General features: G+C 36.7%; 1 protein-coding gene across 3 annotated transcripts in view; it reads right to left on the bottom strand.

Annotated features, from left to right (window-relative positions):
* The window catches only part of LOC145673723 (RING finger and SPRY domain-containing protein 1-like), a 124,250-nt gene that overhangs the window by 86,557 nt on the left and 15,856 nt on the right, over positions 1-21,837 (bottom strand). For all 3 annotated transcript variants that reach the window (XM_081743436.1, XM_081743435.1, XM_081743434.1), the window contains exon 3: positions 2,978-3,427. In XM_081743436.1, the coding sequence (XP_081599562.1) occupies positions 2,978-3,297 (320 nt within the window). In that variant the 5' untranslated portion in view covers positions 3,298-3,427. The remainder of the gene's footprint in view (positions 1-2,977; positions 3,428-21,837) is intronic.

The following is a 21,837-nucleotide window of genomic DNA, read 5'->3' as shown; positions in this document are numbered from 1 at the left end:
CTTGGCGGGGGCTGGAATCGAACCCGGGACCCCAAGCACCAGAGGTGAACGCTCTACCATTGAGCCACCGCGGCCCCTCCTATATACAAAAGTAAGCAGAGTTGGCAAGAACCGTGGTTGTTTTTGAAAATGCCAAAAACCCGTTTTTTGGGGGATGTTTAAACCAGGCTTTTTAGACTTAGATTTTTTGCTTTATATATTTATATTACATATTCACAGAAATAAGTTTGTTTCGCCTTGATGTTATTATGCAACAGCGGGGTTATGCCGGAAGAACTACCATAAGCTTAAAGAAGTGCGGTCAGTAAATTTCTTAAGTTGAGAATCTCCCGCCCTAGCCATTGGGAAAATCCCGTCATTACTTGAAATGTAAGACAATAACGGGAAAATCCTGTTATTGCTTTGCATGTAAAATTTAAAGGTCAACGTAGCATAATCAGTACGCTAAAACTGAGGTATTAAATTACAAATTTAGTACCGGTACGTAGATATCATTGAAATTCCAATCCAAGCTAATGTTGGAAGCTACGTAGGCAATCGATAAATTTTGCCAATTTCTATCAATATATTTAAGCAATATTGGCTTCTTTATAAAACAACACGCATTTAGGCATGCAGAAATATACAATTTGGTTTGTTTTGTATATTTAGGCTTAACATCCTTACGAAATACCGAGGTTATCAAGGAGAAGACTTTCGCTTAAACTGACATCCGAACCGCTACTTGGGTTACGCATGAAAGAAGGTTTGTGGTTCGACCGAGAATTGAGCATGGGACACCTTGATTAAAAGGTGAAAGGGAAATAAAACTATGGCAGGTGGTTTGATATCTGGAAACGTTACCGTGAAGTTCACACGATTCGCATTTTTCATTCTTTTTATTTTTGTGGTTTAAACCAGTTATTAAAAAAAAAAAGTTGGTGTAAACCAGCCAACCCTAAAAGTAAACACTTCTTTTTAAAGAATACACAAATAACTAGCAAAATAGTATGTAGTATTTTTACTTCAAAATATTCCATACCCTCTTTTTGAAACAAAATAAAATTAAAATAAAACATAAGAGAAATACTTAGATTTATATGATACACTTAAAGGCTGCACATCTAGAGCTTTTGGTTCTGTATATTCTTGAAATTCTACAGTTAAGTTTTATAGAACCACCATCACAGTTTACCCAATCCTCAAGTTTTCTGAATTTTTAACAAGAGGGATTCAACATATCATTACGGAACTCTCCCCCCCCCCCCAAAAAAAAAAAAAAGACTACGGAATATATTTAAGTTAAGCTAAATACAACTGCACAACAAACATGACTGAGTGATTAGCTTTTGCGCTTCTATCGGGAAGTCCGGGATTCAACCAGCATTCGACCATTCTGACAAAGCTTTTCTTCATTCCATCTGTGAATGTAGAAATAGTGCGTGTACTGTGAGTTGGGCGACTTCCTTTTTTATTGTTTTTAAATCGTTATTATTACTAATTACCAGCAGTGACGGTTTTGCGAAGGTTAGGGGGGCGGTCTTTCGGACTTAAGCCCGTTCCCCAAAGTTACGGAATGTCTGCAACAAACGAAATATCTATTATTTATGGCTTTACTCATAAACTTTAAGCTCCCGTCAAATAAAAATTACGAATGTTTTAAAAAAAACTAAACATTAGTAAGAAACCCTTCCCAAAATACTTTTCTAAATCCGCCACTGATTCTCAGTATAAAATGATTTTTAAAGTTGTATCCGGAAGATTATTGCGAAACATATAAACGAAACGAAATATTAGTTATGCCTGTACTCATAAACTTCAAGCACTTCCCAAATAAAATTAGGACTTTTTAGGAAACGAAACAATCAGAAAAAACCCTCCTAAAGTACTTTTCTAAATCCGCTACTGATTATTTGTATAAATTGGTATTCAAGGTTGTGTCCGAAAAATTATTGCTAAATCACTTCACAGCTACAGTATAACAGAAATGTGGAAGTACGGTTTGACGGATATATTGAAAAACGTACGCTTTGACGGATAAATAGAAAAACGGGCAAGTTTAACTTTTGCGCTAGAAGCTAGAGTACTAAAAGCTCTTAGAAATGAAACACGGATGACAAACTAGAGAAGAAAAAAGATGTCGATAACTCAAAAGTTAAAATAAAGTTAAATAGCCTCTAAAATTACCCTCAAATACTACATTCTTCATGTTAGCTTTAATTCGTAAAACATGTGCTCCATCCATCTTGATGGTGAATTTCAGAGCGAAATATCACATTCAGGTCATGGAATTCTTATCTAACTATAGAATATACTATAAGAAAGCTATTTAGATAGAAAAATCATGAAGTTGAAAAAAGCCAAAATTTCCAAAATTCTCGTTTTTTTCCCAAAAAAGCCGGCTTTTTATGTGAAAAAAACCATCGATTCAAAAAAGCCGGCTTTTTTGCATCTCTAGTCAAACCATGTGCAACATTCTGGGTCGTCTTGCTTGCTACCTGCTATCGCCCTCCCACTGATATTTATATATATATATATATATATATATATATATATATATATATATATATATATATATATATATATATATAAATAAACAGTTTCGCCACTTCCGAAACAACGAATTCTTTTGGACGGGGAGGGGAAGCGCGCCAAAGTACACCCTTTAATGAGGTTCACTATTTGTCCACTAGGATGCAGTGCTGCATGGGTGGAGATATCTTTCTTGCTTTCAGAAAGTTGTACTGTATAAAGAGTAAGTAGAAAGATCGGGTTGCAAGATTTTTTTAATGACAGCTACAAGATTCTTCCAGCATGGCAACCAGCGTTATATAAGATATTATAATTATTACTAGACATAGTAGGAAAAATAACATTTCTCAGTTATATCTATCATTCATGACTCACCTGCAAGTAGAAAACCACGTTTCATTTTATAAACAAAGAAACACATTCACTTCACAAATTTCACAACAACAGAGATACGAATATGACTTACTTTTCAACAAGCGTCCTAATAACAGATAATGTTTCCAACACAAGACTATCAACGGTAACTGAGGAACGAAATTTATTATAACATCTTCCACCTCCTGTTGAGAAATAAGAGCTGTCACTAGCTTCCACACCAGCCGATATAGACTGTACATGTCTGTTGTTTTGTTCAGTTTCCACTCTGGCTTCAGATGCTTCATCTTTGCATAAGCATGCACCCATCTTAGCAACTGCGTATATGCACACACGCTGCAGTGCTTCCAGAAATGTAATTACTGAATGATGTTGCAATAGCAAAACTACTAGCCACTGTGTCACGATCATATATGCAGTTTTGATTCACCCCATCAGATGTTATCAAGTCCCCTGATATGCTATTCTGTGCTTACTTCTCTCCATGTTCACTAGAAAATTTTAAATTACCAGCATTATATCCCCATTCTTTTCTTCTCTTCTGCAAAAGAAACAAAATTAAGATTAGATCACGAATTTGTTGACTTACAGTGTTTCCTGTAATACAACAAATCTTAATTATACATGGATCTTTACATGAATTTTTAACGTGCGATTGAAATGTCCAACTGATGCGTCACTTTCAGAAGACCAAGGAAATGAAGATGCCAATATTTGGTTAATTGAAGTCGCATTCAGCTGCAGCTTGCGATGCGAAAAATATTCAACCAAACGTCGCATCTCCTTGTCATCAAAAAAATTCTTTCCTGCCAAGAAGTGATCGAGATGCGGAAGTAGTAGTCGTTGCAAGAGATGTCAGGCAAGTATGGCAGGTAAAAGAAAGGTTTCCTACTGTAACTAACGAAAAGTCTGCGCTGTCAATTAACCGATACCTGAGCAAGCATTGTCGTATAACATTTGAGGGCATCATGTCTGTTGACTAATGCTGGATGCCTGCGAACAAGTTCGTACTGCATTTCATGCATTTCACAGCAGTGATGGTTTCGCCTTGATGGAGAAAAACATAATGGATCACCCTCACCTAGACTACCATATCAACAACATCTGTGGGTGGAAGGGTAATTTTTGAAATAGTCTTGGACGTTGATCTCGATTGTCCTGCGTGTTTACGATTGTTGCAGTACATCTGTTGTTTTTCCCAACATTCTTCTTGCCGTGGGTAACCCTGTATAAGGTGATATAATCGACGATCACTAATGTATCCGATCAACATTGGATTAAATATTATAGGTACCCCAGCTCTACATAGGTTTTAAGACAACCTACGATGCGGTAAAACGCACAGGTTATAAAATATTTTGCAAGAATTTGGAATTATAAGGATATGTCTGTTTAGCGAAGCCTTGGTTTAAAGATCTAACAGCAAGGAAGTTTCTTACAAGACATAACGATCGCTACCAAGACTGGATCGTAAGATATCCAGAAGCGAGACTGGAGTTCTGTCAACTGATGGTGACACGACTAGATGATGACAGGGAAATTCTGCAGTTACTCATGTTCTCAGATGAGGCAACTTTCCATGTTTCAGGGGGGTAAACAGGCATAACTGTCTTGTTTGCGGAACAAAAACCCTCATGAATATGAAACTCCCTTTCGGGCTGTCTCTTTCGTGCATGTGTGGTGTGCTGTATCAATGGATCAACTCATAGGCCAGTTTTTCTTCGATGAAAACACTACGACAGGGAGACATACGTTCAAATGTTTGCAAAATTTCCTGATGCCCAAATTGGTTAGGTTGGGAATCAAGGATCGCATCCACTACCAGTACGAAAAAGCCCCCCCCCCTTCCCCTCCACAGACATTTTGCACAAGTCTTCAGGGACTACCTTGACCGTGAGCTACCTAGCAGGTAGACTGGGCGCAGATGTACCACGCCTTGGACCCTCAGGTCTACCGCTTTTTGGTTATGGAGTCGCGTTAAGACACAGACGTAAGCGGAAAAACCAAAGGACTTGAAGGACCTGAAAGCTAAGATTAGACTATATCCTTAACATTTCTGACGATGCCAGACGGAACAGCATTCACGGATTTCGTCAGAGGTTGCAGGAATGTATGGATGTCAACGGAGCCCAGTCGAAGATGATGGTGGTGGTGTATCTATGTATGATACCAGGGTTGGCAAAAACCATGGTTTTTATTGAAAAAACCAAAAAACCGCTTTTATGGGTTTAAACCAGGTTTTTTTGATTTAAATAATTTGCTGTATGTATTTATATCACATATCGATAGAAATTAGTTTGTTTCGTCTTGGTGTTATTATGCAACAACCGGGTTATGCTGGAAGAGGCCACATACGCTTAAAGCCGAATCCAAACCGCTTCTCGGCTTACATCCAAGAGAAATTGTCCTCCATTTGAACTCGAAATCGAGACTAATTGGGCATAAATGCGATGCGTCTGCGACTCACTCACGAAGGACTCCTGATAAAAAATACGGTGTACTGATCTTTACGTACTTGTTAATATAATTGTCAAGAGTCATTTCAGAAGAACAAAAAGATATATAGTTGCAGAAGTATACAGAATTACATATGGACAATTTCAAAATACTGCAGAGTACAGAAGAACTAATTTAGTCCAAGTAAGTTCACTACGACTTTCATTAGTCCAAGTTAAAGAAGTACGACGACTTAATTTGCATATCAGTAAGAAAAGTGAATGAAGATATGAATTATTTGAGTCCACTTTGGCTCTGACCAATTTATACATAAATATATACCAAAGATACTTCTGATTTCAATAAATGTTTCTCGTGGGGTTTGTATGACCCCCCCCCCCCCCAAAAAAAATACTGCATTTCGATGGTTTTTTTATCAATAGTAAACATTATTAAAACGAAACAATATTTAGAATTTTCCTTTGGTTGCATAACAATAATAATAAACTATAAAAAAATCACAAAAGAAACATCCATAAAGTTACATAAAAAAAGTTGCTTTTGTAATATAATCTCTTTGAGTAATGAATGGGGAATTTAGGTCTGAATATAGTACGAATAATATATGGGAGTGAAACGTGATAACCCACAAATGTGTGTTCATTAAGATTTTACGAATACTTACACTTTTACGAACATTTTTTTTTTATTTTTTTATTTTTTGGTTTAAACCAGCCAACCTTGTATGATACAAAATGTAAATCTCAATAAAGATCTCAACATTTATTTCATTACAGCATGCATTATTCTAAAAAATTTTATCAGCATTTGTTTTATAGCACGGACTCTATAACAGCCCCATATATATATATATATATATATATATATATATATATATATATATATATATATATATATATATATATATATATATATACACAGGGTGTCTGAAAAGTCTCCTAACATAGGGTAACTCTTATCAGAATTACAATAAAATGTAAGAGGAGAAACCGTCTCCTAGTGTAATGTTTTCAATCCCCAAATGTAATGTAAAGAAAAAAAATATTTTTTAATTGGACGAGCTGTTTCGACTGTATACTCTTTATGCGCCCAATTTTAAACGAAAATAAAACGTTACCATTTACCTGAGGCTGGGGGAGGGAAGGACGGGACAGGAGGTAAAAAATTTTGTAAGAGTATGGTGAATGGGGGCATGTTTGAAATGGTGGCTGGCAATCGACACGTTACCATAACAGACAGTAACTTCATTCACTTATGTTGTGGATCCACGTAAATGGCAAAGTTTCATTTTCGTTTAACAAATGGGAGCATAAAAAGTGTACAGCCCAAACGACTCATCCCATTTTAAAAATTCCTTCAGTTTAGATTGAAAGCGTCATATTTGGAGACGGTTTCCCCTCTTACATTTTGTGTTAACTCTGACGTATACTGCAATAAAGATTAACAGTGTTGTCAACCCAACATAAAGTTCTATTTTTTCAAATGGCACTACGCCACGTAATTACCGATTTCAAACCTAAATATTAAATGGAAACTTACAGTGTTACATTTACATAGTGTTTCAAAATAAGGACACTAGAGTATCACAAGCACTGAGAAGCAACTAACTTTTGTAGTCTTTTTCAACAGTAATAACGCAAGTGAGACGAACGGCAAAATGAAATTTCAAATACCATAGTGCCCAACACTACAATCATCATATGGTATATTTCGAACAAGTAGAAACAAACAATTGATTGATTGATTTTTGGGTTTTACGTCCCGTTCAGCAGCGAGGGTATATGGAACGTGGACCTAATGATTAACGTGGAATCCGAACCACATGATAGAAACAAACGAAGTTAGAATGAGCTGAAAATTAGATTTAAAGTACTTTATTTAGAAAAAGTATTAAGGAAAGTTTTAGATACATAGATGGTTTTCAATAAAGATCATAGATTTACTGAAGTTTAATATCTCAAACCGTTCTGAAGAAGCAAAAGGAATGGTAAAAAATGCCTAAAAATTTCCATATTGACTAAAAATTTTGTAGCAGACCTTTTTAAAACATTTGTTCTATTCATTTGCTTCTATAGTATCCCAACAATAATCTTATCAAGTGTAATTGCAAGTTCTCGGAATTACATAATTTTAAGCAGTGTTGCAAACTTTATCAGTGTTTAACATATCTTCATAAAGATATGAGATATCAAAATGCTGTCAAGGGCATTATGGTATTTACGTCTATTAAAAACCCTTTCTGATATTGGATGAGATAGTTATTTGAGCAGTTTTTCAAAATAAAGGTTTCCGTTTTTAATTCTGTTAAATTTTTAATTTCTTAATTTTTTTTCCTATTCACTCAAAATCCAACACATCATGATCACAGTATTAGACACTTAAGTACTTTGGATGTGCAAAGACCCATTTGTCTCACTTACGTTATTACTGATGTAGAGGTCAGTAAAATTTCAATGTTTGTGATACTGTAGCGTTCTTAGTTTGCAACACTGAATAACAAATGTGATTTTGTAAGTTGTCACCTGACAAGAAGATTAGAAATTTTTAATAAGCTGACACTGCCATTCGAAAAACACATAAGTTTATGTAGTATTGGCAACACTGTTAATCTGAATACAGGGCAGAGTATGTCAAACAATGATCCCTATCGATATTTGCAGGGTCCAAAAACTCAGCATATTTTTAATATTAGTTTAAAAGTTACAAGGGTGTATTAAGATAAATGGTTCACCCTGTACATATATATATACATATATCGTGTGTTTTAAAAATGATGCCCACGAACAACAGAGCTCTATTCTTCAGGTCGAAATAAAGCGAAAATTCTATGGCATATCCTCCAGCATCTCCTTTAGTCGCTATAAAGAATAAAAATGTCATTATGTGGCAAGTAGTAAGTTAACTTGAAACCATTAGCATTATTCTACGAATCCATCAAGCAGCTACATCGATTGCTCTGCTAATAAATGGTGCTAGTATCAACGTATATCAACTTGAACTGCCATCTGAAAAGAATCGATATAACTTTTTGATAGATTTGTAGCTCTTCTCTGTGGTTCTTTATCTGCGACGCTGCCACATAACGCAATTCGCGTCTCGAAAATTACACACACACACACATTACATATATATATATATATATATATATATATATATATATATATCTCGCTTTATGCTTTATTTTCACTTGTAAAATAGTGTTCGGTAGTCCGTGGGAGTCACTTTTATAACACCATAACACCCGATATATATATATATATATATATATATATATATATATATATATATATATATATATATATATATATATGTGTGTGTGTGTGTGTGTGTGTGTACCAAATTTAATGGAAACACGTAAGATATCTGGGTTAGCAACGATCACGCGGCGACCGCAGCGCAAGTCCTTTGCTCATGGTACCGGTATGTTAGAGCAAACTCCGTCCTACGTGAGGAGCAGTAGAACAGCAGCATGCAGTGAACTGAACAGACAGTGATATTGTAAAATGAGTGACCTCACTGAATTTCCAAAGAGAGCATATTTTTGCACTCAATTATGTTGTGCGAGCGTGACGAATATGGCAAGTTTCTTGGGCGAGTCACGAGGGATGAGGGTCTAAAAAATTCACGGCAAAACCACATGGACGAAAAGGAACAGCGGCTGAAAGAAAACCCCGAGACAGGTCCCGGTAAAAATTAAAAGATCATTGTTATTCAGAACTATCGTGCGACTGCGATACAAGTGATAGAGGAACTCATACAGCACCTTCCACAACCTGTATCGACAATCGCAGTTCGCCACAAGTTACAAGACATGGACAAACAGGTCTGTTGGACGGGCGGAACAGCTGATAAGGGACCATAATGCTTTAGCACAATCTCCACACACGTGCCACAAACATGTAGCTCGGATCGCTGATAACTGGAAGCATGCAGTATGGTGAGATGATTAATTGTTTCACTTTATTTAAAACCACGGCCAGGTTTGTGTGGTAGACGTTCAAAGAAACGTATGATCTCAGCCGTAACCGTAAAACCGTAAAACATGGCAGCCTGGTTTTCAGAGGACTCTGTTCTCGCGCTTACTGGTCGCTTTACTGCCCGTGATTATGGTGTAATATTCAACTCTCTATGATTACATTTTTACATATACAGGGTGGAGTAGTTAAAATCCTCCTTTTTAAAATTATTATAAAAGCAAATTGAAATCTGTTTTCTTTATGTAGTGCAACAATGGTAAGAGCACAACTAGAAATTAGTGTACAAGCCAAAAAAGAGTAGGTCCACTTTTCAACCGACCAGAAAATGAAATGAAATATGTGAGTTTTACGTCCCACGGTTATGCCGGCTAGGCTAAAGGAGACGGTGATGATGAGTAATGAATGAAATGGTGGAATGAAGAAAGTGGGAGGAAACGGGAGAACCCCGAGAAAACCAACGAACACGGTGTTTGTCCACCACAAAGTTCACTTGGCGGGAGCTGGGATCGAACCCGGGACCCGAAGCACCAGAGGTGAACGCTTCAACTGACCAGACTATTGAGGGCAAGTCGTACACTCTCCACATTATCAGGTGTCATTCATAACACTTCTTGCACTACTACCTCTTCTTCGTGCTGTTTGACCTATTGTTTTAAGTTGTGAATGCAACCAACAATGACTTTTCTTCCTGAGACAAGAGCACGAAGCGGCAAACGAAAATGTTGGCAGAATGAGCGTTGTGCACGTACGTAGCTTTCACCATGTTTATTGCTCCAATACTGCATGCACTGTTACTAAACTTCCCGATGTACAAAACATAAAAGTCATAACCTACTCACCCCACTATTTTTGAATGTACAAATATTAAAAATTTAGTAAAATCGGAAAAGAAAGAGCAAGATATGTCTAAATGGTTCCATTCTATCATTTAGACTGCAAAGAAATTGCTAACAAGCATTACTTACAAGTTAGCTTTAAGCCCTTATAGATATTGAAAGATTTTAAGCCAATATAAGAATTATTTTATAAATAAAACTGTTTACATGTTATCAAATATTTTGCATTGTAAAGACTCGTACATTGGTGTGATCAAAAGCAATATTATCAAACTGATGGAGCAGATAAGGTAGTCTAGAAAAGGTTAAAAAAAAAGTCATTTGTGGGTTATCTACACATCTAACAAAAATCAAAGTATACAGTTTAGGGCATCACTATTTGGCACCGTGCTTCATCTCTAACCGGAAGAAACTATTTGAGACCTATTTCATCAGAACAAAAAGTCCGAAACTAAACACTGAAAAGGACAAATTGGAAAATGATGGTAGAAATTATGACAAATTCTATCAACGAAAGTTAAATAACCAGTATATAATAAGATGTCTGTATTTCTTTGCTTGCAGGGTTCTTACAAAATTATTTTTATCTTTTTATCTGACTTTATCCGGATCTCCAGGTGCCAGACATTTTTTTTCTGGGCCATAGCATTAAATGGAAAGATGATCCACTAACGAATAATGCCTGTAGAAGCCAAATATGGGATTCGTCAATAACAGTGGAAAACAACCACGTAACGTACCACAGAACTGCTATTTAATATACTGAATAAATTTTATAAGACATCTAATATATACTAATGGAAACTTTTTCTATTTTTACTTTTGAGAGATGAAAGTATAATGATCGTTAAAGAACCGAATTCGAGATTTTAACGGAATTACACGTTTCATGGTTCAAATATACCAAAGAAGTGATTTTTGGCATCTGTCCGTCTGTGCGTTCGTTTGTCCGGATGTACACTCATGTCCAAAATGATTGTCGCATATCTATAATGTCTTCTTGTGGGAATATAATTTGATAATGATTTTACAGGGAACTTTTAATACTGATACTACGTGTATAATCGGTACATATATATTTGTGGTAAATTTCATAGGAAAAGAATTATAAATATGATAATTGGAATGAGTAAAACAAAATGTTGCCAAATGGACAAGAAAATTTTATTTACTTGTTCTTATTTCTTATAAAATTTTGTTCTTATTTACTGCTCTTTTGACGTGAAATTCGCCACATACATGTCTTTGCCGATTATACATATACTAACATTATAAGAAATACCGGGAGAATTCCTTATCAAATTATATTCCTACATCATCATATTTATAGACACGCGACAATAATTTTGGACATGAGTGTACATTCGCCTGGAAGCCATACCGTTCAACGTTTCGAGGTCAAATTTTAAATCTGACGTTGTTCAAATTTCCTTTCTAGCCCTAAAAGAAAGGATACCTTACTGAAGACTAAAAATCAAAATTTGCGATTTTTTCAAAAATGGCTTTAATTTTGTCAATTTTATCTATATTTCATAAATCATTTTTCTATAACAACTCTATATTGTCGTATATGTAATTTCTATTGGAAAAGTCGAAAAGGGATAGTGTACTTTTTTATTTTATTTATTTATTTTATTTATTTATTTATTTATTTTTGTCGATCTTCCCAAAAACGACTCTGACAACCTTGTTCACATTTCATTAATATTCCTATAGTGTGGTGTAACTAACTTCCATGACAATACTCACAAGGGTAGTTTACTCCTGGGATGAGTTTATTGACAGCTTTGTGAAATACTTCTGCGATTTTGTCATTCAAAATACAAGTATTTCATTAATAACCTAACATATGGCATGCCATAATCTTATGGACAAATCTTTAACAAGAAATTCACTTTTGAATGTGTTTCTTTTGGGCGGAATTTTCTCAAAAAACCCTTACAATTTTCCTTGTATTTCACAAGAAAATGTTTCATTAGTAACTGCAGCACGACATGGTTTAGTTTAATGAAAATACGAAATATTTAAGTTTTACGTCCCACGGTTATCCTGGCTAGGCTAAAGGAGAGGGTAATGAGAAGAAATGGTGCAATGAAGAATGTGGAAGGATACGGCAGAACAGCGAGAAAATTACGCACAGTGTTTGTCCACCACGATTTAGGATTTTACGATTTCGATTTCTGGGCTTGCGGGATCTATGACCATTTAGCACGTCACGTTTTGAGAGATGACGTTCCTCGGCGAGCATACTATCCGGGGAAAGGGAAGGAAGGAAGCGGCCTAGGACCTATAAGTTAGGCACCACCCCGGCATTGGCCTGCTGTGAATGAGGCAAACCCAGGAAAATGTCATTCAGGATGGCTGACTTTTCAAGGCTATCATTCACGATCGCCTGAAAAAGTTTTTACACTTTTTTCGAACGAGTGCCCCACCGGGAATCGAACCCGAGACCGCTCGCACCGAAGGCGAGAGCGTTAGCAAGTACGCTATGCGGGGACATACCACGATTTAGGTCAAGGAATTGGGAGAGTTTAGTGCGGTGGTCCATACCTTTTATTATTTTTCTATGGGCTCTTATATCGCATAACCGACTTCAAGAAGGAACAAAGATTCGCAACTCTTTCTCTAGAAAAAAAGGAAAACAACAAAAATTGATTTTTCAATAAAACTATAGATTTACTATTTGGTATTTTCGAAGTCTCTCTTGAAGCCCCTTTTTAAGACAGGGGGAATATATTTTTTTCTCATTTAAAAGGTACCGGTACGCTATACCGTTGCGTACCGGCAGAAATAAAACACTATATATATATATATATATATGGGTTAGATAAAGTGGATTTTTCTTATACTCCTTCAAAATAATTTCATTAATTCCACTGAAGTTAAATCACCATAGCATGTGACCGAAATACTCCAAAAGATGATATGAACCTGTTTCTTACGCCTGATGAAAAAGATTGTCCGAAATACTGACGATTTGAAAAGTGTTGGTTGTCATAGGAATAAAAGATCAGTAAATTAGATTATAATGCTAACTGTGTTCCTTTTGTTCTATTAGTAATTATAAGGCAAAACGCTTAGAAAATGCAACTTAATGATTAAAACGTAGTTGTGCTACCTTAAGCCAGTGGTACAGCTTGTGCAAAAGTTCCTATGCACGGGGGTTATGTTCTGTAAACACGCCATGGACAAGGGAACTATAAATAAGTAATGGGAGGATGTATGAGACTATACGAGATACGTCCTAATTTACGAGACTACAAATCTATAATGATGTAAAAAAAATTAAAAAAAAAATAAGTATCTTAACAAAATTAACATAGTTAATTATCGCTCTTAGACATGGCTAAAAGAAATCAAGTTATTTTTTACTGTTTCGTAGCTTTTAAAAGATCTTGTAATTCAGGCTGATATTTGGCAGTGGCTTAATCAGTTTTCTGCAGTTTTGAAAAGAAAGTTTCTGCCCATAGATGGATCAATCTTCGTGAAGAAGTCGCCACAGAGATCATTAGCAATTTGTATCCCTTCACTCAAATTTTTAAGGTCAATGTTATCGAATCCGTACTGGTTGTAGGTTCTTCAATAAAATCGACGCTAATCATTCTTCCGACTGTATTTCAGTTCCGTCTGTATCCTGCAATTCAAACAACTCTTGAATATTATTCAGTTACAGCTGTTCGAAACCATCTCGCCAATTATAACAATTGCATATGTTATTTGCAATTTGAATAATGTTTTTACTCAATGTCTGCACAATTGGTATGGAATCGTTATTATTGTTGAGAGTTAAAGTGACTACAGATTTTTCCAACATGTCGTCAATGTGGATTGTTTCAACTCTTGTAATGTATCTTATATAGAAACAGTTCCCCCTGATATGTAAAAAATTTTCCAGTACCTCATACTACCCATGTTTGGATCGCTTTCCGTAATGTCAAGTATGGTTTTAAAGATTCTCCTTATGTAATAAGAGTTTAAAGGCCTCGATTATTCCTTGGTCCAAGAGTTGGAGTAAGAAGTAGCAAAAATATTGGTTTTATATTATGATACTTCAACCTCATGGGGATGATCTGATGCATTATTCAAGTGAAATGAAATCTTTTAAGTTTTACGTCCCACGATTATGCCGAGCAGGCTAAAGGAAACGGGAGAACCTCGAGAAACCCACGCATACGGTGTTTGTCCATCACAAAGTTCGCTTGGCGCGAATACATTATCCAAAACTACAACCACCCTGAAATCTTTAAATACATTTCAACTTCAGAAACAAAACAATTCTGAAACGAATTCTTGAAATTGGAAGCAGTAACCCAGGCTCTCTTGCTCACGCGCCAGAAAACTGGTAAGTGGTTCCAGTTTTTATCTTTTTTAGTATATGGATTTAATGATCTGTGTAGAGCATACGGAGCTTAATTAATCAATCTTTATGCACGAGAACGAAACACCAATATAACTGTCTTTTGTTTTTATATATGTAGAATACGCCTGTTTCATCCGCAAACACTTGTTCAGATTTGTATTCGCCTTCAATAACTAACTTCAAAAATTCATCTGAATATGATACTGCGGCTGAAGATACAGCTTCTCCGACTTTTTTTTTTTTTTTGAGTGATTTCGCACTTTGCATTTATTCAACCGACCCTCTGATACTTGAAATCTTCTAGTCGGATGTTCCGTTGCCTGTTCTTTGAAATGCGCGTACAGACTTCAAGGTCTCTCACGAATTATTACACCACTTAAAGGCACTGCCTTCTGATTACAGTCTTTAATCTATATACAGAGTTAATGCGGCTTTCACTTTATCCATTGCTGGATCACGCACAGTTTCTGCCAACAGTGAAGTCGAAGCTATAGAATTCCTGACCTTGTCTTCAGATTTTTCTTATACTTCGTACAGTTGATTTATTGATATTAAAAAAAAAAAAAACAAAAAAAACGGATTCGACTGCAAACGTCTCACCAAAACGTACACAATCAAAAATCTCTATTTTAATCTTACGCGGCAGAACTTTTTTCCTGGCGCGAATTATAAGCCGTGAAAAGAACTGAGAATATACGTGCTAATCACTTGAATACATATTAATTTGCCAAAAAGCAAAGGTTTTTTCTTTTTTTTTTTTTAATCAAAGAAAAAAGCTGTGTGTGTATTCGGCGACACTTGAAGGCGGCGTTAAGTCACAGAACAATTGCATTTTCTGTGATCGGAAGTAGATCGGAAGGGATTGCATTGTGTTTATTTACCTAAACAAAAAATAAAATACATATCAGTATAATGAATCAGTCTGAAATAGTTTTAAACCGCAAATGCGATTTCATAATTTAAACTGTGAAAAAGGAGCTTTGACTATTCGATTAAAGCACAAAACTTGTTTATCGTTCGGAAAGAAATCGTGAACCATTCTTCAACAAGTGGTCCACTGAGAAGATTTGCATATGAATCTGAAAACAAATGTGACGTAAATAACTAGTTAACAGTGAAAACGACAAGTCCTAATCTCTTCATTTTCTATTATTTTCTTCTAATGATTGTTAAATCTAATTAATATCGCTGAAATATTTCTGCTATATTGGAGTATCATTTGTTTAGATGGACTTTACATGGTACTTGTTGCGATGAATTTGGAAACAACGTCGAGCATTATTTGATGAATGAACTTAAAACGAAATTTTATTGTAACCACCAAAAGCACTCTTTTATTCGGTTTGGGTATACTCGAATGTACTGTCGTCGTATATACATGTATACATATTATCAGGGTTTGACCAAGTGGGCCCAGCCCGAAAAAACCCGGTGGTTCTTTTCGGGTTGGACCCACCTGAAAAAAACCCACTTTAAAACCCACCTGGGTTTTTGACTTATTTGTTAGTATATTATTGATACAACTAAGGTGATCACATTGTAAGTGATTTTTTTCAGATTTTACATTTTCCTCGGGCGAATTAGAGGCTTTCACGTTAAGGTATACAACAATATTCAACATAAGACCTTTATAAAGTTCTGAATGCACTAAATGAATTAAAAAAAAAAAAAAAAAAAAAAACAGCTTGAGATAGTTATAGAACAAATTAATGTATGGATTATGCTTATAGCCTTTTGAAGTAAAATAAGCAATTTTGTACTTTAGAAAATATTTTCCGTGAATAGTATGCTCGTCGACTTGGCGACATCGAGGGACATTATCACTCATACGTTTGACGGGTTTAAGGTCATATAGGTGCCGGTACTAATAGTACATATGTAAATACATTAGTAAAACTATTAGTATTATTTCTTACCTTTGATGTAAAACAAAAGGTTCTTCAACTAAAATTTGATTTTCCATCAACAATAGTTTAATTCAGTCATTTGTTTGCTACCCTTCAAATAAGCATTCTGTAGAATCAACACCAGCAATAGCGTAAAACTTCTTGTCAAATTTAAGAAGCTTAATGCTGGGAGTTCCGAAAACTATGTAACGCTTACTATTTCAAGTGCTGAGTTCAAATTTCCGTACTAGTGGAATTTTTGATATACACGCCGTGAAAGAAGTGCTCGGGAAATTCCCGAATTAAACGCAAAAGGTTCGGAAATGAATAGTTCAACAATAAAACTAACTATTTTACGCTTAAGCCTGCCATACGTCAAGTAAAAAACGGGAGTGTTCCGTTTTTGGGCCCGAGTGTCCCGCGTCCCCGTAAATTTAGCCGGAACAGGGAAATGTCCCGTATTTTAACTCCGTTCCATTTCTGCTATCAATATCAGCTTATTCAAAAAGTGAAAAAAAAAAAAAAAAATCTGACATTGGCTGGGAATCCTGTAATTAGTGAATGAACAGTACGCTGTTGCATGTAACAGTTTCGAGGAAGTTATAACACCACCCTGTTCGACTTGATAGCGAGCGAAATTTGCAATGCTACTTTTTCCACTGCACTTCATGGAAACTCGGATACTCTCCGGAACATTAAAAAAGATGGCTTTGAGTTTTTCTACATTTACAAACACAGGGAAGATGAGTTACCTATTCTTCAGCAACACATTAGATAAGTTAACAAGAATTATAATCTTTTTCAGAGGCTAGGGGCACAGAATTGTGCTTTGGCCCAAGAAAAATGTAAATCTGGTCCTGACAATTACACACGACACAAGGAGAAAAATCAGCTTTTCATCAGATTAAACTGACGAACGTAATTTTGTCAGATACAGCCATGTAAATAAATATTGCTAAACGCGCGAAAAATATTGAAAGTAGATTGTACCACTAATTTAAATAATTTGCATATTGGTTTCCTGTAAAGCATTTTTATAGCACATCTTAAGTTTTTATTCAGTCTGCACAATTAATTGCAGTTTACGAACAGAGAAAAGCAGCTGCTGCTTAGTGAACTTTCGCCTATTATATTCTTAAAAAAATTAAATTAAATTAAATTAAATCTTTTAGTCTCACGGTTATGCCTGCTATGCTCAAGGAACGGTGATGATGAGAAATGAATGAAATGACAGAATGAAGAAAGTGGGAGGAAACGTGAGAATCTCGAGAAAACCCACGCACAAGGTGTTTGTCCACCACAAAGTTCACTTGGCGCGAGCTAGAATCGAACTAGGAACCCCGTGCACTAGAGATGAACGCTCTACCACTGAGCCACTGCGGCCTATTATACTTTTGTTCATAACCAGACTACAGTTCATTGGATTGTGTTGGAAAGTTGAGGAAGGGGGGCATCTGAGGTGTCCCGTATTCTCATGGAGAAAGTATGGCAGGTTTATCTACGCTGGAAGATGTTAATTTCATATAAGACATTTTAAAACCTTTATTTATTTCATACAATATGAATTGTATCTTTGTTTTAAATTAATAGACCCCTTTTGGCATTCATATTTGGCGAAAGTCAGTCAGGCTTCTGGATGACTTGATCTACATTTGTTCGTTTGTCTGCCGAGCTCCTTCATGGCTATGTGGTTAGTGTACGCGTCTTCGGCGTGGGACCCGGGTTTGCTTCCCGGAGGGAGCTCCCGTAGTTCGGATTCCACATTAATCAGTAGGTCCCGTCTCATATAGCCTTGCGGCTGAAAGGGACGTTAAACACAAATTCAACTCAACTTATTTGTCTGCCTCTACCATACACACTACAGGGCATACCCTTTGGGCTTTTAAGTTAAAATTTTCAGAATACAAGCACGAGACACACTAAATTTCCTGTATAGATTTTGGCGGCATATCAAAGTAAAATATCAAAATGGTGGCCACTTTTTTAGAACAGCGAATATTCACGCTACGAAGCGCAATTTTCAGTCTTTTAAGTTGAAATTTTGACGGTGGAAGCATGAGATATGCTAAATTTGCTGTATAGATTTTCTCGGCAATCGAATGTAAAATTTCAAAATGGCGGCCATTTTTTTTTTCAAAACAGCAGTAAGTAGAAAATTGTTTCAAGTTGTGACAATGACAATCTTGAAATATAAATCACATTTTAACACTTTTACCCCAAAGACATTGAGATATTTCGTAAAAACCCGATTAAACCCGAAAAAACCCAATTAAACCCGAAAAAACCCATATGGGCCCAGGTGGGTTGGGCTTTTTCAAACCCTGCATATTATACAGGGTGTCCAATATACAATGCAACCCGGAATTTGGGATAGTAGAATTTTTGAACCTGAAGTGATACACAAATAATGGTTATACCAAAATGAAGCCTTGTTCATGCATATATTTTTAAACTAGCAAGCAACGATTGAAGTACGCTAAGAACCAAACAGAGTTGCCAGATGTAAACGAAGGTGTATGCCAATTTTTTTGCAAAACATGTAAATTGACTCATAACTCATACGTATGGATGTTCTAACGTTAATTTTCAGTTTGTTTAGTTGGAGTAGCTTAGAAACTATGGAGCAGAAAAAAGAATTTTTCATTTTCACCGATAACTAATCGGATGAGGCCTCTGTAAGGGGGAACTACGGAAATCGTAGTTTTTATAAATTAACATTCTGAATTGGCAACTTTGCTGATGTTTCAGTGCATCAAAAGGTGTGTTAAGGATCTGTCTACATTATGCAATTCCTGAAAACAATGAAAAACAAACTTTGAAATTATTATGATAAAACGTTTACGTCAAATAACGTCAGCGGGCAACTCTCTCGCTGGCAAAACCAATCAATCAATGTTTGTACGACGTTGCCTTATGTATTTTCAAATTATCAAGAAAGGGATGGTCAGTGACTAGTTTTCCTTCTTCCTCTTTTCCTTTTTTTCGGTCATTTTTTTTTTTTTTAAATTCACAACACACTTCTCTTTACTTTCCCGTAACTCAGAAAAAGTAAACATTTTCCTGGAAACTAGAGCAATGTAACACAATAAGCATAAACATCTCCCTTGAACACTGATTAAATACTATAGCAATAGAATATAAGCGTTATGTAAATAGTAACTATTGACTGTAGCAAAACCTAAGGAACGTATTGTAATAGAAGCACTCTCCAATTTTGATAAACACTGAAGCCTATTGTCTAGCACAGTTTGAATACTATTACCAATATAATAAGAAATACGTCTGATATAATGGAGTTCACGAGTCGACACGAGAAATAGGTTTCCTTATTTCAATTTTGTAAATCACATCTCGTCTCTCTTCTCGAAGAATGTTTTTTTCTCTAGTTTCGATTATCGAAAAAGATGTCCTCGTCTCGTTTCATTTTGTAAATTGACATACAAAATTTATAAACTGATTTTTTAGATTTTCAAACTATATTATGCATAACTGTCCGAAGTCTTACAGAACGGATTTGTCCGTCCGTTCGTCTGTCGTCACTTATCACAGCTAAAACAATAGGAGATATCGAGATGCGGATTTTGCAATTGATTCAACACCCAAGAAACAGGTCCTGTCTTCTCCATTAACCCTCTATTCAAACCAGAAGTAATTAAAAATAATCATTTCGGGTTTCATTATTTATCGCCATAGAACAAAAATAGTAATAGACAGCGAGGAATATTTTTCTGCAATCGATTCATGATCTCAGGAGCATTATATATATATATATATATATATATACAGATGGTGATCAGAAAAATGGAAACACCTGAACGAAATTGCAACTTACCAGATTAATATGGTGTCGGGCCACCTTTCGCCTTCAGAACAGCCTTGATGTGACGTGGGATGGAGGCATAGAGATCGTGAATGGTAGCAAATGGAATTTTACACCATTCCTCGTGCAGGGCATCGGCCAGCTCTGAGAGAGAGGATGGAGGTGGAAATCGTCGCCGGAGTCGTGTTTCCAAGACGGAGCACAGATGTTCAATTATGTTGAGATCTGGGGATTCGGCGGGCCAGGGGAGGAGTTGAACTTCATCCCGATGTTCCTCAAACCACGTTGCAACAACGACAGCTGTGTGAATGGGTGCATTATCATCCTTGAAGATGGCGTCATTGTCCGGGAACAACATCCGGACCATAGAATGCAAGTGGTCTCCTAAAAATTGCGACATAATCGTTGGCAGTGATTCGTCCGCTAAGTGTGACCACAGGACCCAATGAAAACCATGATATGCGGCCCACGGCATCACCGAGCCGCCGCCATGTTTCACAGTTGGGCGGAGACACTGCAGATCATAAGCTTCTTTGGGCGTTCTCCACACATAAACACGGCCCGTGGTTGAGAATAGGGTGAAGGATGACTCATCCGACCATATCACACGTTTCCAGTCCTCAACGGTCCAAGTTGCATGGTCGCGGCACCATTTGCGGCGTGCGAAAGCGTTATGGTCCCTGATGAGCGGTTTGACCCGTGCAACACGACCCCGTAAGTTCATGTCATGTAATTCGCGGCGGACTGTGATTGTCAAAACAGGGTGGGGGAGGTGCTGATTGAGTTCCTCCGTCACTTGCTCCGCAGTGGCACAACGGTTCTGCGTGACAATGCGCTTTAATACCCGGCGTGACCTGTCACTCATGATTTTCTTCCGCCCACCGTTCCGCTTCCCGATGTAGATTTCCCGTGTGTTGTGTAGGCCGTCATCACCTTCGACACTGTCCCACGCGACACACCTAACACAGTAGCCACTGCCGTCACACTCACTCCACATAACCGCGCACCAACAATTTGCCCTCTTTGAAAATCTGAGAGGTCTCCCATTTTACACTACCTCCGTCTGCTGCAGCCACTGGACATTGCTGTTCCACTGCGCCTGACATAGTATGGAGACCGACCTAACACACCACCACCAGCGGCCCGGCGCTGCGGGCGCCACGACACCACTGCCAATCCATACATCTGACGTGTTGCCAACTACAGGTGTTTCCATTTTTCCGATCATCATCTGTATATATATATATATATATATATATATATATATATATATATATATATATATATATATATATACTGGGTGTCAAAAAATTCCACCGACAAACTTCGGGAGGTAAATATTCTCATACGAAGAAAGAAAAAAGCTCAGTTAACATGGGTCCGGAAACGCGTTGTGTCGGAGATATAAGGCGCCGAAACCGTGGGAAATGAATCTTCAATGGCGTATATTTCAGAAACTATTCAACGTAGACGGTGCGGTTTGAAAACTCACCAGCGAAGTCATACCTGCTCTGGTTAAATATGCATGTTTTATAATCTTGCAATGCATGCGGAAGGATTCCCCAAAGGAGCATAGGGATTCCCGGATAATCTGCCGAGTGAAGATGGCTCGAAA

Source organism: Thermobia domestica, chromosome 17 (genome assembly GCF_964235325.1).
Source record: "Thermobia domestica chromosome 17, izTheDome1.hap1.1, whole genome shotgun sequence".
NCBI classification, from domain to species: domain Eukaryota; kingdom Metazoa; phylum Arthropoda; class Insecta; order Zygentoma; family Lepismatidae; genus Thermobia; species Thermobia domestica.
This window is presented reverse-complemented; position numbering and strand designations above follow the sequence as displayed.